The sequence below is a fragment of the Hippocampus bargibanti genome, linkage group LG06, assembly GCF_051943395.1.
Source record: "Hippocampus bargibanti isolate YZ-2025 linkage group LG06, ASM5194339v1, whole genome shotgun sequence".
In the NCBI taxonomy this organism is placed as follows: domain Eukaryota; kingdom Metazoa; phylum Chordata; class Actinopteri; order Syngnathiformes; family Syngnathidae; genus Hippocampus; species Hippocampus bargibanti.
The window spans coordinates 11,969,869-11,984,608 of record NC_142739.1 but is presented as its reverse complement, the minus strand read 5'-3'; the positions used below and the strand labels follow the sequence as shown (position 1 = coordinate 11,984,608).

Here is a 14,740-nt window from a genome sequence, read left to right as displayed (position 1 = left end):
AAATTGGCGTATTCACTCACAGGCTTTCATGAAAATTTCAAGAGGAAAATGTCGCGGGGTGACATTTACACAGTGTCTAAAGGACATGGCAGCACGTGAGTTAATGTTGTCGCATTTTGCCTCCGAGGCACTGTATTTTCCAGCGCGACTCAGTAAAAGTCACGAAAAAGCTCCGCTAACATTGGTTAGCAATTCATGTTAGCATAGGGGGGAGGCTAACGCGTTAGCCTAGCAGAGGATGTTGACATTTCTCCATGACACCACGACACAGTTGGAGACAGCACTCACATGGGCACATTTAACTGTATTGTAATGCGTTAAAAAATAAAGATACTAACTCCTGAGTCGGTTTGGGACCTCACCTCTTCACTCCCACTAGAGCTGTACCCAGCCTGGCCAAGGGTCTTGTGGCTTGCCTCTATTCCAAGTAAGCGCAAGTGAGACTGGTCTTCGTTTAACGATACAACCAGGTTGGCGGGCCTTGGCCCTCCGCAAGTCACATCATCAGCTTCTAAGCCTGAGCGCCCGAGTTGCCAGCGCTTCTCGGAGCGCAAACGACTACGAGAGGACCAAGGCCGACCAGGAAAACGACCTCTGGCCGTAGCAGTTCCACCTTGGCCTCCTCCAGCAGCCGCGGTTGCTGATCCGCATCCCGCTGCCGCCATCATTGCTTCGATAACAACACACACCGACCGCTAGCAGACTCGAGCGACGAGAAACAAGAGGGAAGGCGCGAGATGGGAGGGGGTTGGCGCAATTCTCTATGGGAAAGTGAGTTTTTCCTCAGATATGACAGGCGAGGTTACGATTTTTAGACACCTGGTGGCGATTGGTCCAAACTGCGACGCCAGGCGAAAATTACGTTCTTTGGAAGCATCTGCGCGAAGCAAGAAAAGCAAACAATTCAAATTCATTTTACATGTACGTGGGTGATAGTGTATTTGTGCGCGCGTGTGTGCGTGTGTGTGTGTGTGTGTGTGTGTGTGTGTGTGTGTGTGTGTGTGTGTGTGTGTGTGTGTGTGTGTGCGTGCGTGCGCGTGTGTACGTACGTACGTACGTTTGTATGTATGTATTATAATATCATGAGATAATTGTACATGGACATACTTGATCTACGCTAATATTAAAAGTAACAATTCAAATGCATAAACCTATACATCTTGCATATTCGTTTCGTCTTGCAAAATAGACGAAGAGTAAAGAGCGAAAATAAATTAAATCACCATAATATATGAAAAATAAATTCAAATACACAAGACATGGTATGAAATAAAAAAGAATAAAACATCAAGAGAATCCTTCATGTTCGACAGAGTCCCAACAAATTGAGTTGAAAACACGAGTTTAATAATCGATCGGACTTTAAAAATATGGAATGAACTTTGGTTAAAAACCAAACTAAAATTAATCTACCAAACTAGCTTAATCTTCTCACGATTTGTTCGGGAAACTCCCGATTTTGAACACAATAATCAATATTTACTCTATAAAGCATTGTCACAATACAGACAGTTCATTTGTACGGTGAAACAAAAGAAAGTGTAAAAAAAAAAATATTTTTATTGTACTAAATGAATGGATAAATAAACCATGAATGCATTTTTGCGTTTTATTTACTTCTAATTTAAACTTTTGTAACGCTTACATTATTTTAACACGCACCATAGAGTCGCGAGTACGAAAATCTCTAGATTTGTGATTTCTGAAACTTAACGCATGCTTCTGTTTTCCTTTTTTGTGACGTTCTTGCACCAAAAAATACTGTACAGTGTACACCACACCGCGTCAGCTGTTTGTCATTTCTCTGTGATATTCCTGTACACTACTAGATGGCGGTGTTGTACTTTTGGTTGCAGGTGGCAGGCAAAAAAAGCGAAAGGAAGTAGAGGAAGTCACAAAAAAGACAGGAGGGAAGAAGAAGCTACGCGGAAGTGTCTGAGGTTGTTACATCTGTTTATTTGTCATCACTACCCTCTTTTTGTTCGAAAAACTGACACGTACGTTGTTCTTAACCGTATATGGAAACATAACGAGGAAACGATTATAGTTTTACTTTGTGTTAAATTGCCTTAAGCGGCCGGCTGGATTGTGGCAGTGTTTCGAAGCTATCTTGTAGCAGCATGTAATTCTCTATATGATTGACATTACTAAATTCGCTATTGAAATTGTGCACTGACAACTCCTTTCACAACAACGTCGCTTTCTAACGTTTGTAAAAAATGTCTTTTTATTTCATTTTGTCCTAAATCTGTCAGAGGAGAACCCAGGCTCTCACAACCATGAATCTGGAAAGGGTATCGAATGAGGAGAAACTTGGGCTTTGCAGAAAATATTATATTGGTGAGAGAAAATCACATTTACATTGAAATTTAAAGTCACTATGTTGAGGTCGGTGACAACACCGCAAATAAGTTTTAGATATGATTTTATTTTGAGGGAGAAGGTTGCATTGGCACGTTAACTGCCCGTCTCACAAGGTAATCTGTTATATAAGAGAATTGGGGCTGCTTCCAATAACTATGCGGGTCAATCAATAAATAAGATAATGTTTTTTCGGTACAAGGATTTATAATCCAAATCGAAGCTTGTTTTTTTTCAATGTTGACTCCCAGCATTCTCACACACTATTCCCAAGCTTCCTTCCATGTTTTTCTTTTTCACTTTCAAATTTTGTGCCTCTCGTGATCAATATTAAGGGACCAAACAAGTCTGGCCTGTAAGGGGGTTGAGGGAACAGTTCCCAGCCCAGCTCATAAATGGTCTGCTCTGTGACGCCTTGCACTGGCGTGATGCAGGATGACTATTTTTGACTGATGACCCTTGCGCTTATTCTGTCTTGACCTGCCTCAGTACTTAACGTTACTTTGATATGGCAGAAAAGTATTTAATACACGACATGCTTGGATAAAAATGAAAAAAAGGGCAATATTTACCAGTTTGAACTATTTGCCAGGGTCTTCACATTCTGAAATAAAGCTTCCTTGCGTGATAAAATGAAAAATGCCGCGTTGTATAATTAAGTGATTGCACAACTAAATGGCCGAAAACCAAATACTTGCAGATCAGGAGAGGCCAAGTACAGTCCAATTTGCCAGGTGTCAGTATCGTTATTGAAGGCCCCCAAACTGTACATAGTGTGATCGTAGTAAATTATGTTCTTCCGGTGTTTGAGTTATCAATACTGTTTTTCCCTCAGGTGGATTTGCTTTTCTGCCTTTCCTTTGGCTTGTCAACGTTGTTTGGTTTTTCAGAGAAGCTTTTGTAAAACCAGCCTACACGGAACAACTACAGATCAAAACATGTGAGTGTGCCAATTAGTAATCTTTTACTGGATTTTTTTTAACATCAGCACAGGACTTACAAAGTACAATGACATTTTTAAAAGTTAGTATGACATAACCCAAAAACAGGCCATGATGAAAAAGCCATTTGCCGAAGAATTGTGTGCCTGCTAGAAAGAAGTTTAATACAATATTCAAGGGTTACTGGTACCAGCATTTTCAAGTTGTTTTTTTATCATGTCATCTGACAATGGCATCCTTGTGTGTTTGTTATGACATTTGTGTAGATGTCAAGCGCTCAGCAGTGGGGTTGCTGTTATGGGTTGCAGTACTCACCACTTGGATCACCATTTACCAGCACTACAGGGCCCAGTGGGGGATTGTGGGGGACTACATCTCCTTCACAATTCCGCTGGGAATTCCTTAACCCCTTGTTTGTTTTGCATTCTATGGCAAAATTTGTTCAGCAAATAAGTTCTTATGTATGTTTGTTTTTGTAAATGTTGAAAATAAACCAAGGAGTGAAATGTTCACATTGAATGTATTCGTTTGTGTGTGTGTGTGTGTGTGTGTGTGTGTGTGTGTGTGTGTGTGTGTGTGTGTGTGTGTGTGTGTGTGTGTGTGTGTGTGTGTGTGTGTGTGTGTGTGTGTGTGTGTGTGTGTGTGTGTGCGTGCGTGCGTGCGTGTGTGTGTGCGCGCGCGCGCATGTGCTGAGGGCAAGGAACAGGAACGTCGCTCAGGAAAAAAACGGAAAAATTTTATTTGAGTGCAAGGATGTCAAAAAGTGATTCCAATAGAAAGACAGCCCTTGACTTTTACGATAAACAGCACATTTAAAGGACAACCAACGTCACTTTTTTGTTTCCTGACATCAGAAAAACGTTTTATAGCATCTAAAATACCCAAAACACGCAGTATGTTATTTTTATTCAAATGCAAAACACCAATAAAAATGACTTAAAGTGTCCAAAATCTGCACAAAAAAAGAGCTGCGAATTGGGCATTTTCAGAAAGTCCCGCCCCCAGTGAGTGACGTCAAGCCAAGACTTTTGCTGGAGAATCAAAACAATGGCTTCGGATTCGGAGAATATCAGAATCAGAATCATCTTTATTGCCAAGTATGTAGAACACACAAGGAATTTGTTTCCGGTAGAACACGCTGCACTAGTATCGTCGTCAAAAAACTGCTAAGTGGCACTATATGCTTTCTTGTTACACATCCAGTTATGAATATGATTCAAATAGTTCTGAAGAGGAAAGCATACATGTTTGCAATCGATTAAAGAATTTATTCCATGCCATTTTGAGGCAACATTGGGGGTAAATGTCTCACCCAAAAAAGAGGCAGAAGAAAATGGTGACCTCTTGTAGACATGACAGTGTATTGCGTTTCCACAGGCTGATAAATTCCTTATATGGAGCATGGACGCCCTCTTCTGGCACAACACGAGGTTTTCAAACCAAACAAGCATTGACGTGATGGAAGGACTGCTACAATGAGTCCTTTTTTTCGGTCAGGGGCGTTCCTTCAGTGACATCACGTCCGGACTCGTCACAAACTCAAAAACAAGACTTCCGGAATATTCAGTGCAAGTCTTAAAACGTAAAATATAGCTATATGCGGTGGAATCTTTGTAAAATACACTCAGTAGAAGTCATTTGAAGCCATTTTACAAATTATGGACACAACTTGTCCGGAGACGTCGGTTATCCTTTAAATGCCTAAATCGGTTGTAAATGATGAAACCATGTTGACCTTTACCTTTCATGTTTGTGGAGAACGGTTTTGCTCTTCCTTGAATGGCAAAAACCATGATCAATTCCTTTGTGTTTTACATTGCTGATCAAAACAGTGACAGCGATGTCAGCATCAAGTGATGCAGTACAATGATGCTGTATGAACGCATGCATGTTCTTTGACTCATCTGTGAGGTATGTTGTGGACACATAATCTGAAGTGCAGTGGAGGTCGCCCAAAGTCTGGACAATTATTGGCGCCTGTTGTGAAACCCTATACTTTAAGCCCCTCAAAATGTGCTCTCACTTCCCTGTTATCCTAATGAGTCAGAACATAGTCTGTCCTATATTTAGACAGTGAAGTCAAAACTAGGGTGATGGGTTCCAAATTGCAGGAGAGAAAGAGACATGGTTGATATTTAAATGGAATGAAATGGGTCCTTCCATGTATGTCTTTTATTTTTTGGCTGCTTTTGTGACGTGTCGGTGTTTTAAAGATGCCCTTTCATTGATCAGTAATTGAAGCAACCACTTCAGAGTCAAAATACCACCAGAAAACACAATTATACAGAAATATGAGATTTACTGTCATTCAAGTGAAAAAAGTAAGGTTATGAATTCAACAATGAGCTTCTTTGAGTGGGAACAGAGATAGGGGAGAGGCAAGTTGCTTTTCTTATACATGTACATAGCTGACAATACACAAACACGTCAACCAACCATGTTGTGCAGAGGACGACCTGACATTCAATCAAATGTATGTACAATAAAGCCAAACCAAAAAAGTAATGTTGGTGTAATTACAGTGTTTCACTTTGGGAGCGGGCGGCCCGGTAGTCGAGTGGTGAGCACACCGGCTTCACAGTGCAGAGGTTGCCGGTTCGCGTCCCGGTCCGGCCTCCCTGTGTGGAGCTTGCGTGTTCTCCCTGGGCCCGCGTGGGTTTTCTCCGGGTCCTCCGGTTTCCTCCCACACTCCAAAAGCATGCATGGCAGGCAGATTGTGAGCGTGAGAGTGACTGTTGTACGTCTTTGTGTGCCCTGCGATTGGCTGGCAACCAATTCAGGGTGTCCCCCGCCTCGTGCCCGAAGACAGCTGAGATAGGCTCCAGCACCCACTGCGACCCTAATGAGGAATAAGCGGTACGGAAAATGGATGGATGGCAACTTTGCTACTGTAAATTAATTGATTTGAAGAAAAATAATCACCTTATGAAATATAGTGTGTTCTCTATCCATCAACATGTTGGGACATCCGTTAGCTCATAAGTACTTTTTAAACACACCAAACCCTCTAAGCTACAATAATAAAGGGTGGGATTTGGAAAAATATTTTGACTTGGTACATGGACTTAATTGATGAGCAAACTTACTGGCAGCTCACGTGCAGCGACATGTGTTTGAAGAACCCCTGCCGTCTGTTGCTGCCTCTCTGGCTTTAATGGCCCAGGCAGTCAACCACCAGCACAGCTTGTGAACTTATTTTTAGACATATCCATCTTGAAAACTGACATTCAGTGCAAGTATCATCTGATGACTTAGCGACAACATTTAGTTGATGACAACGGCGCAATTAACTCCCATCCCCAACAAACGGTTGGATTCAATTTAAATACACAACGATCCTATTAATTCACAAATAAGCCTGTGACAGCTGCTTCAGTCCCAAAACAAACTGTCCTGCTGCACGAACAGCATCCCAAGGGTACACATGCTCAGAACATAACAGAAGGAAGGTGTCCCTATAAATTCCCAACTCATTATGCAACTCCAGTATATAACCTAAGCGCCTATACTCAGGTGCCCGGAGTCACGCAGCCATTCAAAACCACACAGCACAAGGAACACTTGGTACTCCACTCCACTCCACTGAAGAGAAAGGTAGGTTGTGGCTCACCAGACAACATGCGCTCTGACAATTTGCTGCCATAAGTGACATTAAATTTTTATTTTTCACAGATCTGACAATGGATTTTATCCAACCATCCACATTCCCCGTTGGTGGCATCCAATGGGAGGTTTTACCGCCAATTTTTCCTCGCCTCCATGGGAATTACGGACAATATAGCTGGACACCGCAACTGCTAATCCCAGAGATTGATAGAAACACGGCTGCAGAGGTGAATTTGTTTATTTACTTAATATGGGTTGAACAGTTTAACTGTGGTTAAGTTTTAAAGAGGGCTACTTTTTGAGTCCTAAAAGTTATCAAGTGGAGTATAAATGTCCATCTCATATTTACAAGTGGATAAATAAGGAATATTTAAATGTTCGTGCTCCATATCGAGTCAATTTTATTGTCGAGTATGCTCTATGTGCAACCTGAAATTTCTTTTAGGTTTTATTTCACTTCTTTCATTTAATCTTGTGAATTATTTTATGTTGACAGGCAATTTGTGATGATAGTGGATTTACAGTTCAAGTGGATGTCAAACTTTTTAACCCCAAGGATCTCCTGGTCAAGGTGGTAGGAGATTTTGTTGAGGTCCAAGGGAAGCACCAAGAAAAAAAGGTTGGTGTAGTCAGTGCATGGTATATTGTAATATTTTAAATGACGACTAAGGTAACAAGTCATTGAACATTTGATTTTGCTTACAATGTTCTTTTAGAAAGATAGTGCTGGGGTGACAACACGGCAGTTTAACCGGCGCTATCGAATTCCAAAGGGAGTCGACACCATGGCTTTGGAATCTGCAGTTTCCCCAGATGGTGTACTTGTCATATCTGCACCCATGCTGCAAACGGAGATGTCAAATTCTCAGCCATTCTCATAAAGCCCATATTTGTTAGATTGTGATATGGCCCAGTCTCTGAGATTTGTAAATAACGCCTTTACATATCAACCTTCCATAATATTTTAAGAATGCACATGTTGTAAATATTGGTTATAATATGGGTGATGATGAACTTTTTATTGTATTTCTTCCATATACTGTATGTCAATAAATTACATATGAAAATCTCATTTTTAAAATGGTCATGAGTTACCGCATTAAGTTGTGGTATCATCTTTTTTATCCAGGAAATTCTGCAACATTAAGTCCACTTCACTGGAAAGAATAGAACAGATATTATCTCAAAAAATGAAAGAAATAACATGAGATCTCAATTTAAGATATTAAATGTCCACTCGTGTTCATTAAATGTGACTGATGAAGGTGGAAGTGTACTCCTGAAACATGTCAGGTAATTAAACAACCAATAATGCCACTGTCTGTAATAAAATAATCTGTTACAAATTAGATAACAAAGAGACAGTATAAACATATGTACAAATTATTAAATGTTCAGTTGAGCAAATATGTCAAACTGAGATGGATGAGGTTTCTTCAGCCGTCATCTGTACTTTTTTGAAGTCAGATGACGGCTGAAGAAACCTTCTCATCGATGGACCACTCCTGTACGACTGAGAGCTTACACAGACGTCAAACTGAGATGTTACCTGATTTGCTCCTTAACACGTTTTCTTTGTGTGCGAAGGACTCGTAGTAAAGGGTCATCTTCAAATTCTTTCTCATCTGAATCTGACAACCATGAATTATGATGATGTTAATTCAGTCCCCGATATGCCACTCATATTACAAAATTCCGTCAATGTTTAGGAATGCGGGGCATGGGTTGAGAATGTGTCAGAATGTCTTACTCACAATTAAGAGTTAGAGTAAAGTTTGACTGCCCTGTGTTGCCCCCTGGGCTCACCTTCAGCCTCTTGCAGCAGCTGGAACATGACCTCCAGTGGTGTGTTTGCATTGCAAGAAGAAAGCGAGGATTGTGGTGGAGCAGCAGGCAATGGGACAGCTGCATCTTGTGGAGAAGAATTTTCTGGTGGGAACAGGACCTCTGAAACAACCTGCCGGAATCAATTACAAAAAAAATCCTCCTGATCTATCCATTCAGAACAGTGTGATTTGCTCACAAATCCATCTGTGAGGGCTGTTTGCATTTTACACTACTTGATGTAGTACTGTCATTGAGAATTAGCTCAAACAATATGATTATAATGTCAGCACTGTTAAATTTGTCCATTTGTTTTCCGTATTTTCCGGTGTAATAAGGTGCACCGGAGTATAAGGCGCACCTCCAATAATTGGTGTATTATCAAACGTTTTCCATATACAAGGCGCACCGGACTAGAAGGTGCACCTTCAATGAATGAAAAGTCTTCCAAATATCCATCCATCCATTTTCCGTACCGCTTATTCCTCATTAGGGTCGCGGGGGTTGCTGGAGCCTATCCCAGCTGTCTTCGGGCACGAGGCGGGGGACACCCTGAATTGGTTGCCAGCCATTCGCAGGGCACACAAAGACAAACAACAGTCACTCTGACGCTCACAATCTGCCTGCCATGCAGACACACACTCACATCTAGGGACAATTTGGAGTGTTCAATCTGCCTGCCGTGCATGTTTTTGGAATATGGGAGGAAACCGGAGGACCCCGGAGAAAACCCACGCGGACCCGGGGACAACATGCAAACTCCACACAGGGAGGGAGGCTGGAGCGCACTGTGAAGCCGACGTGCTAACCACTCGACTACCGGGCCGCGTCTTCCAAATATAATATATCAATATATAAAAGTTTTCAAAATATAAGACGCACCACATTATAAGGCTCTACAGTAGAGGCTGGGGTTGCGCACGACTTCTTCAACAGGGGGAAATGGTGTCGTGGCTGCTGACAGTCGTTGCGAGACCTGTTGTGGCTAAATATTACTTCACATATAAGGCGTACCTGCGTATAAGGCGCAGGGTAATTCTTTGAAGAACATCAAGGCTTTTGGGCGTGCCTTATACACTGGAAAATACGGTACACATTCTAATGTGCTGTTAATTCCGTCAGATCTAGTCTATGCAATGTGTCGGTTCAAGCCAACATCATTGCAGACCTCCATAATGGCGTAGCTCCTCATCCAATGTGACACTGACATGGAAAACGAAGAATTATTGCTTCTTTTCACACTGATGTCAAGAAGAGTCTGTTTTGTCAGACTAGTGTAACACTGTATAAATCAATTTTAAAGAAAAAAGTAATAATTCTCTCTCCCTGTTCAATTTTACTTGAATTATTTTAAAACACACCACACCTTAACAAGAACACTCGATCAAAAATCATGTCTAGACAGAAGGCGTGACCGAGGCACATTGTCAGTTATTCGTGGGCACATGTCGCAGCTGCACCTCTTTGGTTTCCATTGTAAATTCCAAAAAGTAAAACTGCAAACTGGTAACAAACGCTCAACACATCATCAGGAATACGTCATGCTAGCAATGTAGCAGATGTGGCTAGCTAAAATTGGCTTGTTTACGAATGTGCCCATCTTGTCTCATGCACATTCACGCCAATGAGGGGCACAGCTTTGGTCAGTGATGCAAGGGGGCAGAAAAAAAAAAAGAGTATGGCTAAATCAAATCTTGTTCACAATTTAAAAACTGCTAACTCCCCTTGGAATGGGACATAATTTATATCAAGATGTGCCTGAAGGTCATGACAATAACTTGGATACAAATGGTGAAGTTGTGCACGCACGGACCTGTCCTAAGGCACGATGTAGTGGCGATGGCGGTGAATGACTGCCTCTATCTTTGCATCTCTTCTGCTGCTGTTGATCTCCTCGTTTCTTGATCTTTTTTGCAATTTTCGGATCTGCAGAACTTGCTGCGCTAGTCATATCAGTAACCTCACAAGATCCAGTATACCTGCAAAAAATTTACATCACATGAAGGAGTCAATGCTAAGTATAGAAGCAAATCATGACCCCGGGTAGACGTCTTTGTATTGTACCTTGGCAATTTCTTTTGCTTTCTGATAATCCTCTCTCTCTTCTCACTGTCACCCACTTGCTTAGCTTGGACTTTATCGGTTTCAGAACTTTTATTTCTTATTCTCGGGTTCTCCTGATGATTTCTATCTACAGGTTGAGATTGACTCCCTTTGTCCATATATCTAGGACTGTCATATTCCTTAGGTTTTGAACGATCGCCGCCTTTGATTTCTGTAAATCTGGAGGGACAGCCTCCTTCTGAAGGTCTTAATGGACTGCTGATTTCTTGAGGCACAGAATGATCCCATCTATCTGTAGGTCTAAAATAACAACCTACATCTGGATGCTTACAAGGGGTTGGAATGTGTTTGTGAGGAGGCTCCTCTATGTCACTCTGCTTTAAGTTTCCAGAGACGATTTCTTTCTTTAAGGTCTCTTCTGGTTTATGTGAATTGCCATAGAACGTGTTAGCATTAGGTGCCTGTGTGGGACAGGGAAGAATATCACAATGGCAATGCATGTGCGCAAGAACATGCTCAAAGGAGTGTGGTTGAGAGACTTGTAAATCACAGGCAGCACTGGAAAGGGGGGCGGAGCTTGAGGGGTGATGTCCAGTGGCTTCCTTGGGAACCAGGAAGGCTCCTTGGGAGGGTTCAGGGTACTGAATACTTGACTGCTGCTGTGGATGATATAAGCAAAAGCGAAACAACATAAAATAGATTGAAATACACAACAAATTCAGTAAATCCAGCATAGGAGCTGCTGTCAACTGATATAACCTTCTGATTTAAACAACAGACATCTGGCACTATTTGTTGGAGTAGTTATGAAATGATTGTGCAGAATGTAAAATGAATGGCACCACCGGCGAACGGCATATAAAGAATGCTGAAACGGTCACCCCTACCTTGTAAGGGTGTACATTTAATGTTGAAAAGTGGAGAGCGGGGTCGGGACCTCTGGATGTGGGGGTACAAAATCTGGAATTTTGCCGGGACTGACATTGTTCCCTGGCTTGCTCCATCTTTCTTCTCAAACGCCACTGTGAAAGGATGTCCTCCGGAGGGGCCCGTAAGGCATTGAAGGAGGATCTTTGGTTGGGCAGAGTTGAAGCGGAGTCCAACGTGGCCATTGCTGCAAAGACCACAATATACGTACATATGAAGGAGGAGATAACACACTAAATGGACAGCATGTGACAAAGCCGTCCAATACAACTTGTGTCTTACTCGCTGTCGATTTTATTGAAGTGTTAATCACAGGTCTAAGCATTGTCTCATTTATATTGGCCGGAGAAGAGCGATCTGAGCATCCCACACCCTCTGAACTGACAGGAACTGATCCATCGCTGAGAAGACTGTCACTGTTAAAAATGACAAAATGTTCATCCAAGTTCAGGAATGAATTGATGCAATCTGACAGACAGGAACTAATAGGAACAGTTTGCAAACCCTCTCTGCAGAAGTCTACTGGCCCTTTCTTGAAGGTGAAGTATCTCTGTGTCCTCTAAATCGCTATGAGATGTGTCTAATGGAAACTGAGATTTAAAAAAAAAACATTAAATGGGAAGTGAGAGATCACAATGTTTATGATTACATTTGGAAAACAACAACTGGTCTACCTCCGTGTACTGAATATAAATATCAATACTATAGCAACAATTGATTTCAGGAGTCTAACTCAAAAAGTAAAACTCACGTTATAAACTGTATCGGCTCGCTGCACATCAGCTGAAATATGGCCTGAATTATTTTTTTTCTAATAATGCATGGTTGTAGCTTGCAACTCACAGAAAAAATGTTCCCATCTAAGAAATTGCAACCCCCTATTACATAAGATTGAATCAAATGTATTGTAAGAAATTAGGTAAGAAGTGACCTACTCAAAAGTATTTTCTTCTCTGTTTAATGAATTTGTATCATACATGGTAGCTTTCAGTTTTTAAAATGAATAACATGTACTGAATAACTTTCCAATCATATCCTTAGTTAATAAAATGTACCTGTATATCAAACATGACAAACACTAACAAATATTATGAAAAATATAAATATAAAGTTTGTCTGTTTTTTAATCCATTTAGGATTTTACTGAAATGACCTATAAATACAACCACAACAATTAGTAGCTGGCCATAAAACTTCTATTTATATAATAGATGGAGATTTTCTGGCAAGAAAATGTTATATTGTTGCTCATTCCCAATGAACATACATCTGCATTCATATTGTTGTCTCCTCTGCACGGTGAAGAATTATAGACATCAAGTGGCCCGGCCATCTCTGGACTGGAGACTGCTTGGCTTTTGTCATCTTTCAGATCCCGCATAAAAAGACAAAAAGGATCTTTTTTCACAATTAAGGAATATGACCATTTGATCTAAACTGTTGTACCTTTGTGTAAGATCTTGGTTGGTGTGAAACTAGGATGTAAGGATGAGGAAGACATCCACCACAATGGTACCCTCTCCTGTTCAAATTCAGAGGACAACTGCCGCTCCTCTCGACTCAGCGGTTGTCCATATCGAAAACGATCAATGTACCTGTGAGAGAAATGTACCCAGTTCATGAAGCAAATTTACAGACTAAATTCACATGAATTCATTCGTCTTGTAAACCTGATCATACTTTGTCACTTTTGAATCCTGGTGAACTTCTGGTTGAAAGGAAACTGTGCAATTTGGAACTCTGGAGGAAATTGAAGCTCCTTCCATGTCAGTTGAGGTCAGAGAAGAAGCCCGGTCAATGGAAGGTCCAGAATGCACAAAGAAAGGTGAGCGGTATTTATCAGGCCAATGATTCTCATTTTTTCAGGCGTGTGCAATGTACGGTGGTCTTGTTGGTGTGAACGTACAGGAATCCAACTCTGCAAATAAAATACAGTAAAGTCTCGTTATATCGATATTCAAGGGAGTCCGAAAAAATATCGATATAACCGGGACTATCGATATATCCGACCCTGTTTGCATGTAATTTTCTTCGTGCGTGCATAGAAATAGTATCGATATAACCGGGACTATCGATATATCCGATATCGATATAACGAGACTTTACTGTAATGGAAATAAACAATAAACCAGTTATATCCATGTAATTAATAACGTATGTCAGATATACCTGTTTCTTCTTTTTGTTTAGAAACTCCTTGGTGCAAGACTGGCTGAAGGATGACTTTGCCGTTAGAAAAGCTGCTGGCTTTGTGCTTTATTGTTGCTGAATTTCTAGAATTGAAAATATAACAATAAATATTCATTATAATCATACAGAGGAAACTCAACTTCCATACATTTGTCCATTGTGAAATTTAAACTTTAAACCTCCAGTTGCAACACTCAAAGTTCTTGGTTTGAGTCCCACTGTGAATAAAAGTGAAATGAAAACGATTGTATTTGTTGGAGCCATGCCATTTTGCTTCCTTATTACCCTCATTGAGCCATTGAGCAAGACACCAACAATACTATATCCCAGAACAACAAGTTCTTGACATATCTGGTCTTGTTGATCTTACCTGGATTTTATGAAAGCCGGTGCTGCCCAATAGAACCGGAAAACGTTGCCAAACAATCGTGCTCAGGAATTGATGTTTAAGAACGAATTGGGAATATATGATTTTGGGACTATTTAAAGAGTCTCCGTGTGCTGATCCCAAATTAAAATATTTTTACAATAATTTGATACTCAGGGTATGCACGAAACGGCCATTCCATAGATATAAAGGCTTTCAGACTACAAAATCCAGGTAGATAAACACACTAATCTGCTCATGGTAGTCTTTTGAAAAGAATTGTATCCATTAGCTCTCGCCTCACCTTACAATAGTACCGCTGTTATCGTCAAAATCTGCCAAGCAAAAGAAAACTACCGGTCCTTGGCAACATCGAGAAGACCAACCAATAGACGTGGGGTCACTCTGAGTGAAATAATAACTGGCCAATCACCTTGAGCCTTATTGATTCCAAAACACC

General features: G+C 40.9%; 4 protein-coding genes across 6 annotated transcripts in view; 2 read left to right on the top strand and 2 right to left on the bottom strand.

The window, feature by feature from the left end:
- kmt2bb (lysine (K)-specific methyltransferase 2Bb) overlaps positions 1 to 689 on the bottom strand; it is a 31,474-nt gene extending 30,785 nt beyond the window's left edge. For both annotated transcript variants that reach the window (XM_088998277.1, XM_088998278.1), the window contains exon 1: positions 363 to 689. In XM_088998277.1, the coding sequence (XP_088854403.1) occupies positions 363 to 668 (306 nt within the window). In that variant the 5' untranslated portion in view covers positions 669 to 689. The remainder of the gene's footprint in view (positions 1 to 362) is intronic.
- Positions 690 to 1,876: 1,187 nt separating this feature from the next.
- On the top strand, positions 1,877 to 3,812 carry psenen (presenilin enhancer, gamma-secretase subunit). Of its 2 annotated transcripts, none has more exons than XM_088998350.1 (4): positions 1,877 to 1,940; positions 2,256 to 2,340; positions 3,197 to 3,301; positions 3,569 to 3,812. In XM_088998350.1, exons 2-4 carry the CDS (start codon positions 2,280 to 2,282, stop codon positions 3,706 to 3,708), a joined length of 306 nt encoding a protein of 101 aa, XP_088854476.1. In that variant the 5' UTR covers positions 1,877 to 1,940; positions 2,256 to 2,279; the 3' UTR covers positions 3,709 to 3,812. The 2 variants fall into 2 exon arrangements, with proteins under 2 accessions (XP_088854476.1, XP_088854477.1); XM_088998351.1 differs by having other exon boundaries at positions 1,922 to 1,997.
- Positions 3,813 to 3,988: 176 nt separating this feature from the next.
- On the top strand, positions 3,989 to 7,980 carry hspb6 (heat shock protein family B (small) member 6). Its single transcript, XM_088998349.1, has 4 exons — positions 3,989 to 6,896; positions 6,975 to 7,135; positions 7,405 to 7,527; positions 7,625 to 7,980. The coding sequence occupies exons 2-4, from the start codon at positions 6,983 to 6,985 to the stop codon at positions 7,787 to 7,789; spliced, it is 441 nt and encodes a 146-aa protein (XP_088854475.1). The 5' UTR covers positions 3,989 to 6,896; positions 6,975 to 6,982; the 3' UTR covers positions 7,790 to 7,980.
- proser3 (proline and serine rich 3) lies at positions 7,610 to 14,653 on the bottom strand. The gene is made up of 15 exons (XM_088998436.1): positions 14,638 to 14,653; positions 14,284 to 14,344; positions 13,893 to 13,996; positions 13,404 to 13,482; positions 13,170 to 13,318; positions 12,991 to 13,121; positions 12,228 to 12,313; positions 12,006 to 12,139; positions 11,684 to 11,910; positions 10,797 to 11,455; positions 10,546 to 10,711; positions 8,715 to 8,865; positions 8,458 to 8,539; positions 8,004 to 8,065; positions 7,610 to 7,750 (listed from the first exon to the last, which is right to left on the bottom strand). The coding sequence occupies exons 1-14, from the start codon at positions 14,651 to 14,653 to the stop codon at positions 8,008 to 8,010; spliced, it is 2,103 nt and encodes a 700-aa protein (XP_088854562.1). The 3' UTR covers positions 7,610 to 7,750; positions 8,004 to 8,007.
- Positions 14,654 to 14,740: the final 87 nt, after the last annotated feature.

Bases quoted from the DNA above. Each gene is read 5' to 3' on its own strand.
- psenen (XM_088998350.1), top strand. From the start codon at position 2,280: ATGAATCTGGAAAGGGTATCGAATGAGGAGAAACTTGGGCTTTGCAGA. The intron at 2,341-3,196 runs GTGAGAGAAAAT...TTTTTCCCTCAG, and splicing joins TTGCAGAAAATATTATATTG to GTGGATTTGCTTTTCTGCCT. The intron at 3,302-3,568 runs GTGAGTGTGCCA...ACATTTGTGTAG, and splicing joins ACAACTACAGATCAAAACAT to ATGTCAAGCGCTCAGCAGTG.
- proser3 (XM_088998436.1), bottom strand. The intron at 11,456-11,683 runs GTAGGGGTGACC...TATCATCCACAG, and splicing joins TAAATGTACACCCTTACAAG to CAGCAGTCAAGTATTCAGTA. The intron at 8,866-10,545 runs GTCCGTGCGTGC...TGATTCCGGCAG, and splicing joins TACATCGTGCCTTAGGACAG to GTTGTTTCAGAGGTCCTGTT.
- hspb6 (XM_088998349.1), top strand. From the start codon at position 6,983: ATGGATTTTATCCAACCATCCACATTCCCCGTTGGTGGCATCCAATGG. The intron at 7,136-7,404 runs GTGAATTTGTTT...TTATGTTGACAG, and splicing joins ATAGAAACACGGCTGCAGAG to GCAATTTGTGATGATAGTGG. The intron at 7,528-7,624 runs GTTGGTGTAGTC...ATGTTCTTTTAG, and splicing joins GGAAGCACCAAGAAAAAAAG to AAAGATAGTGCTGGGGTGAC.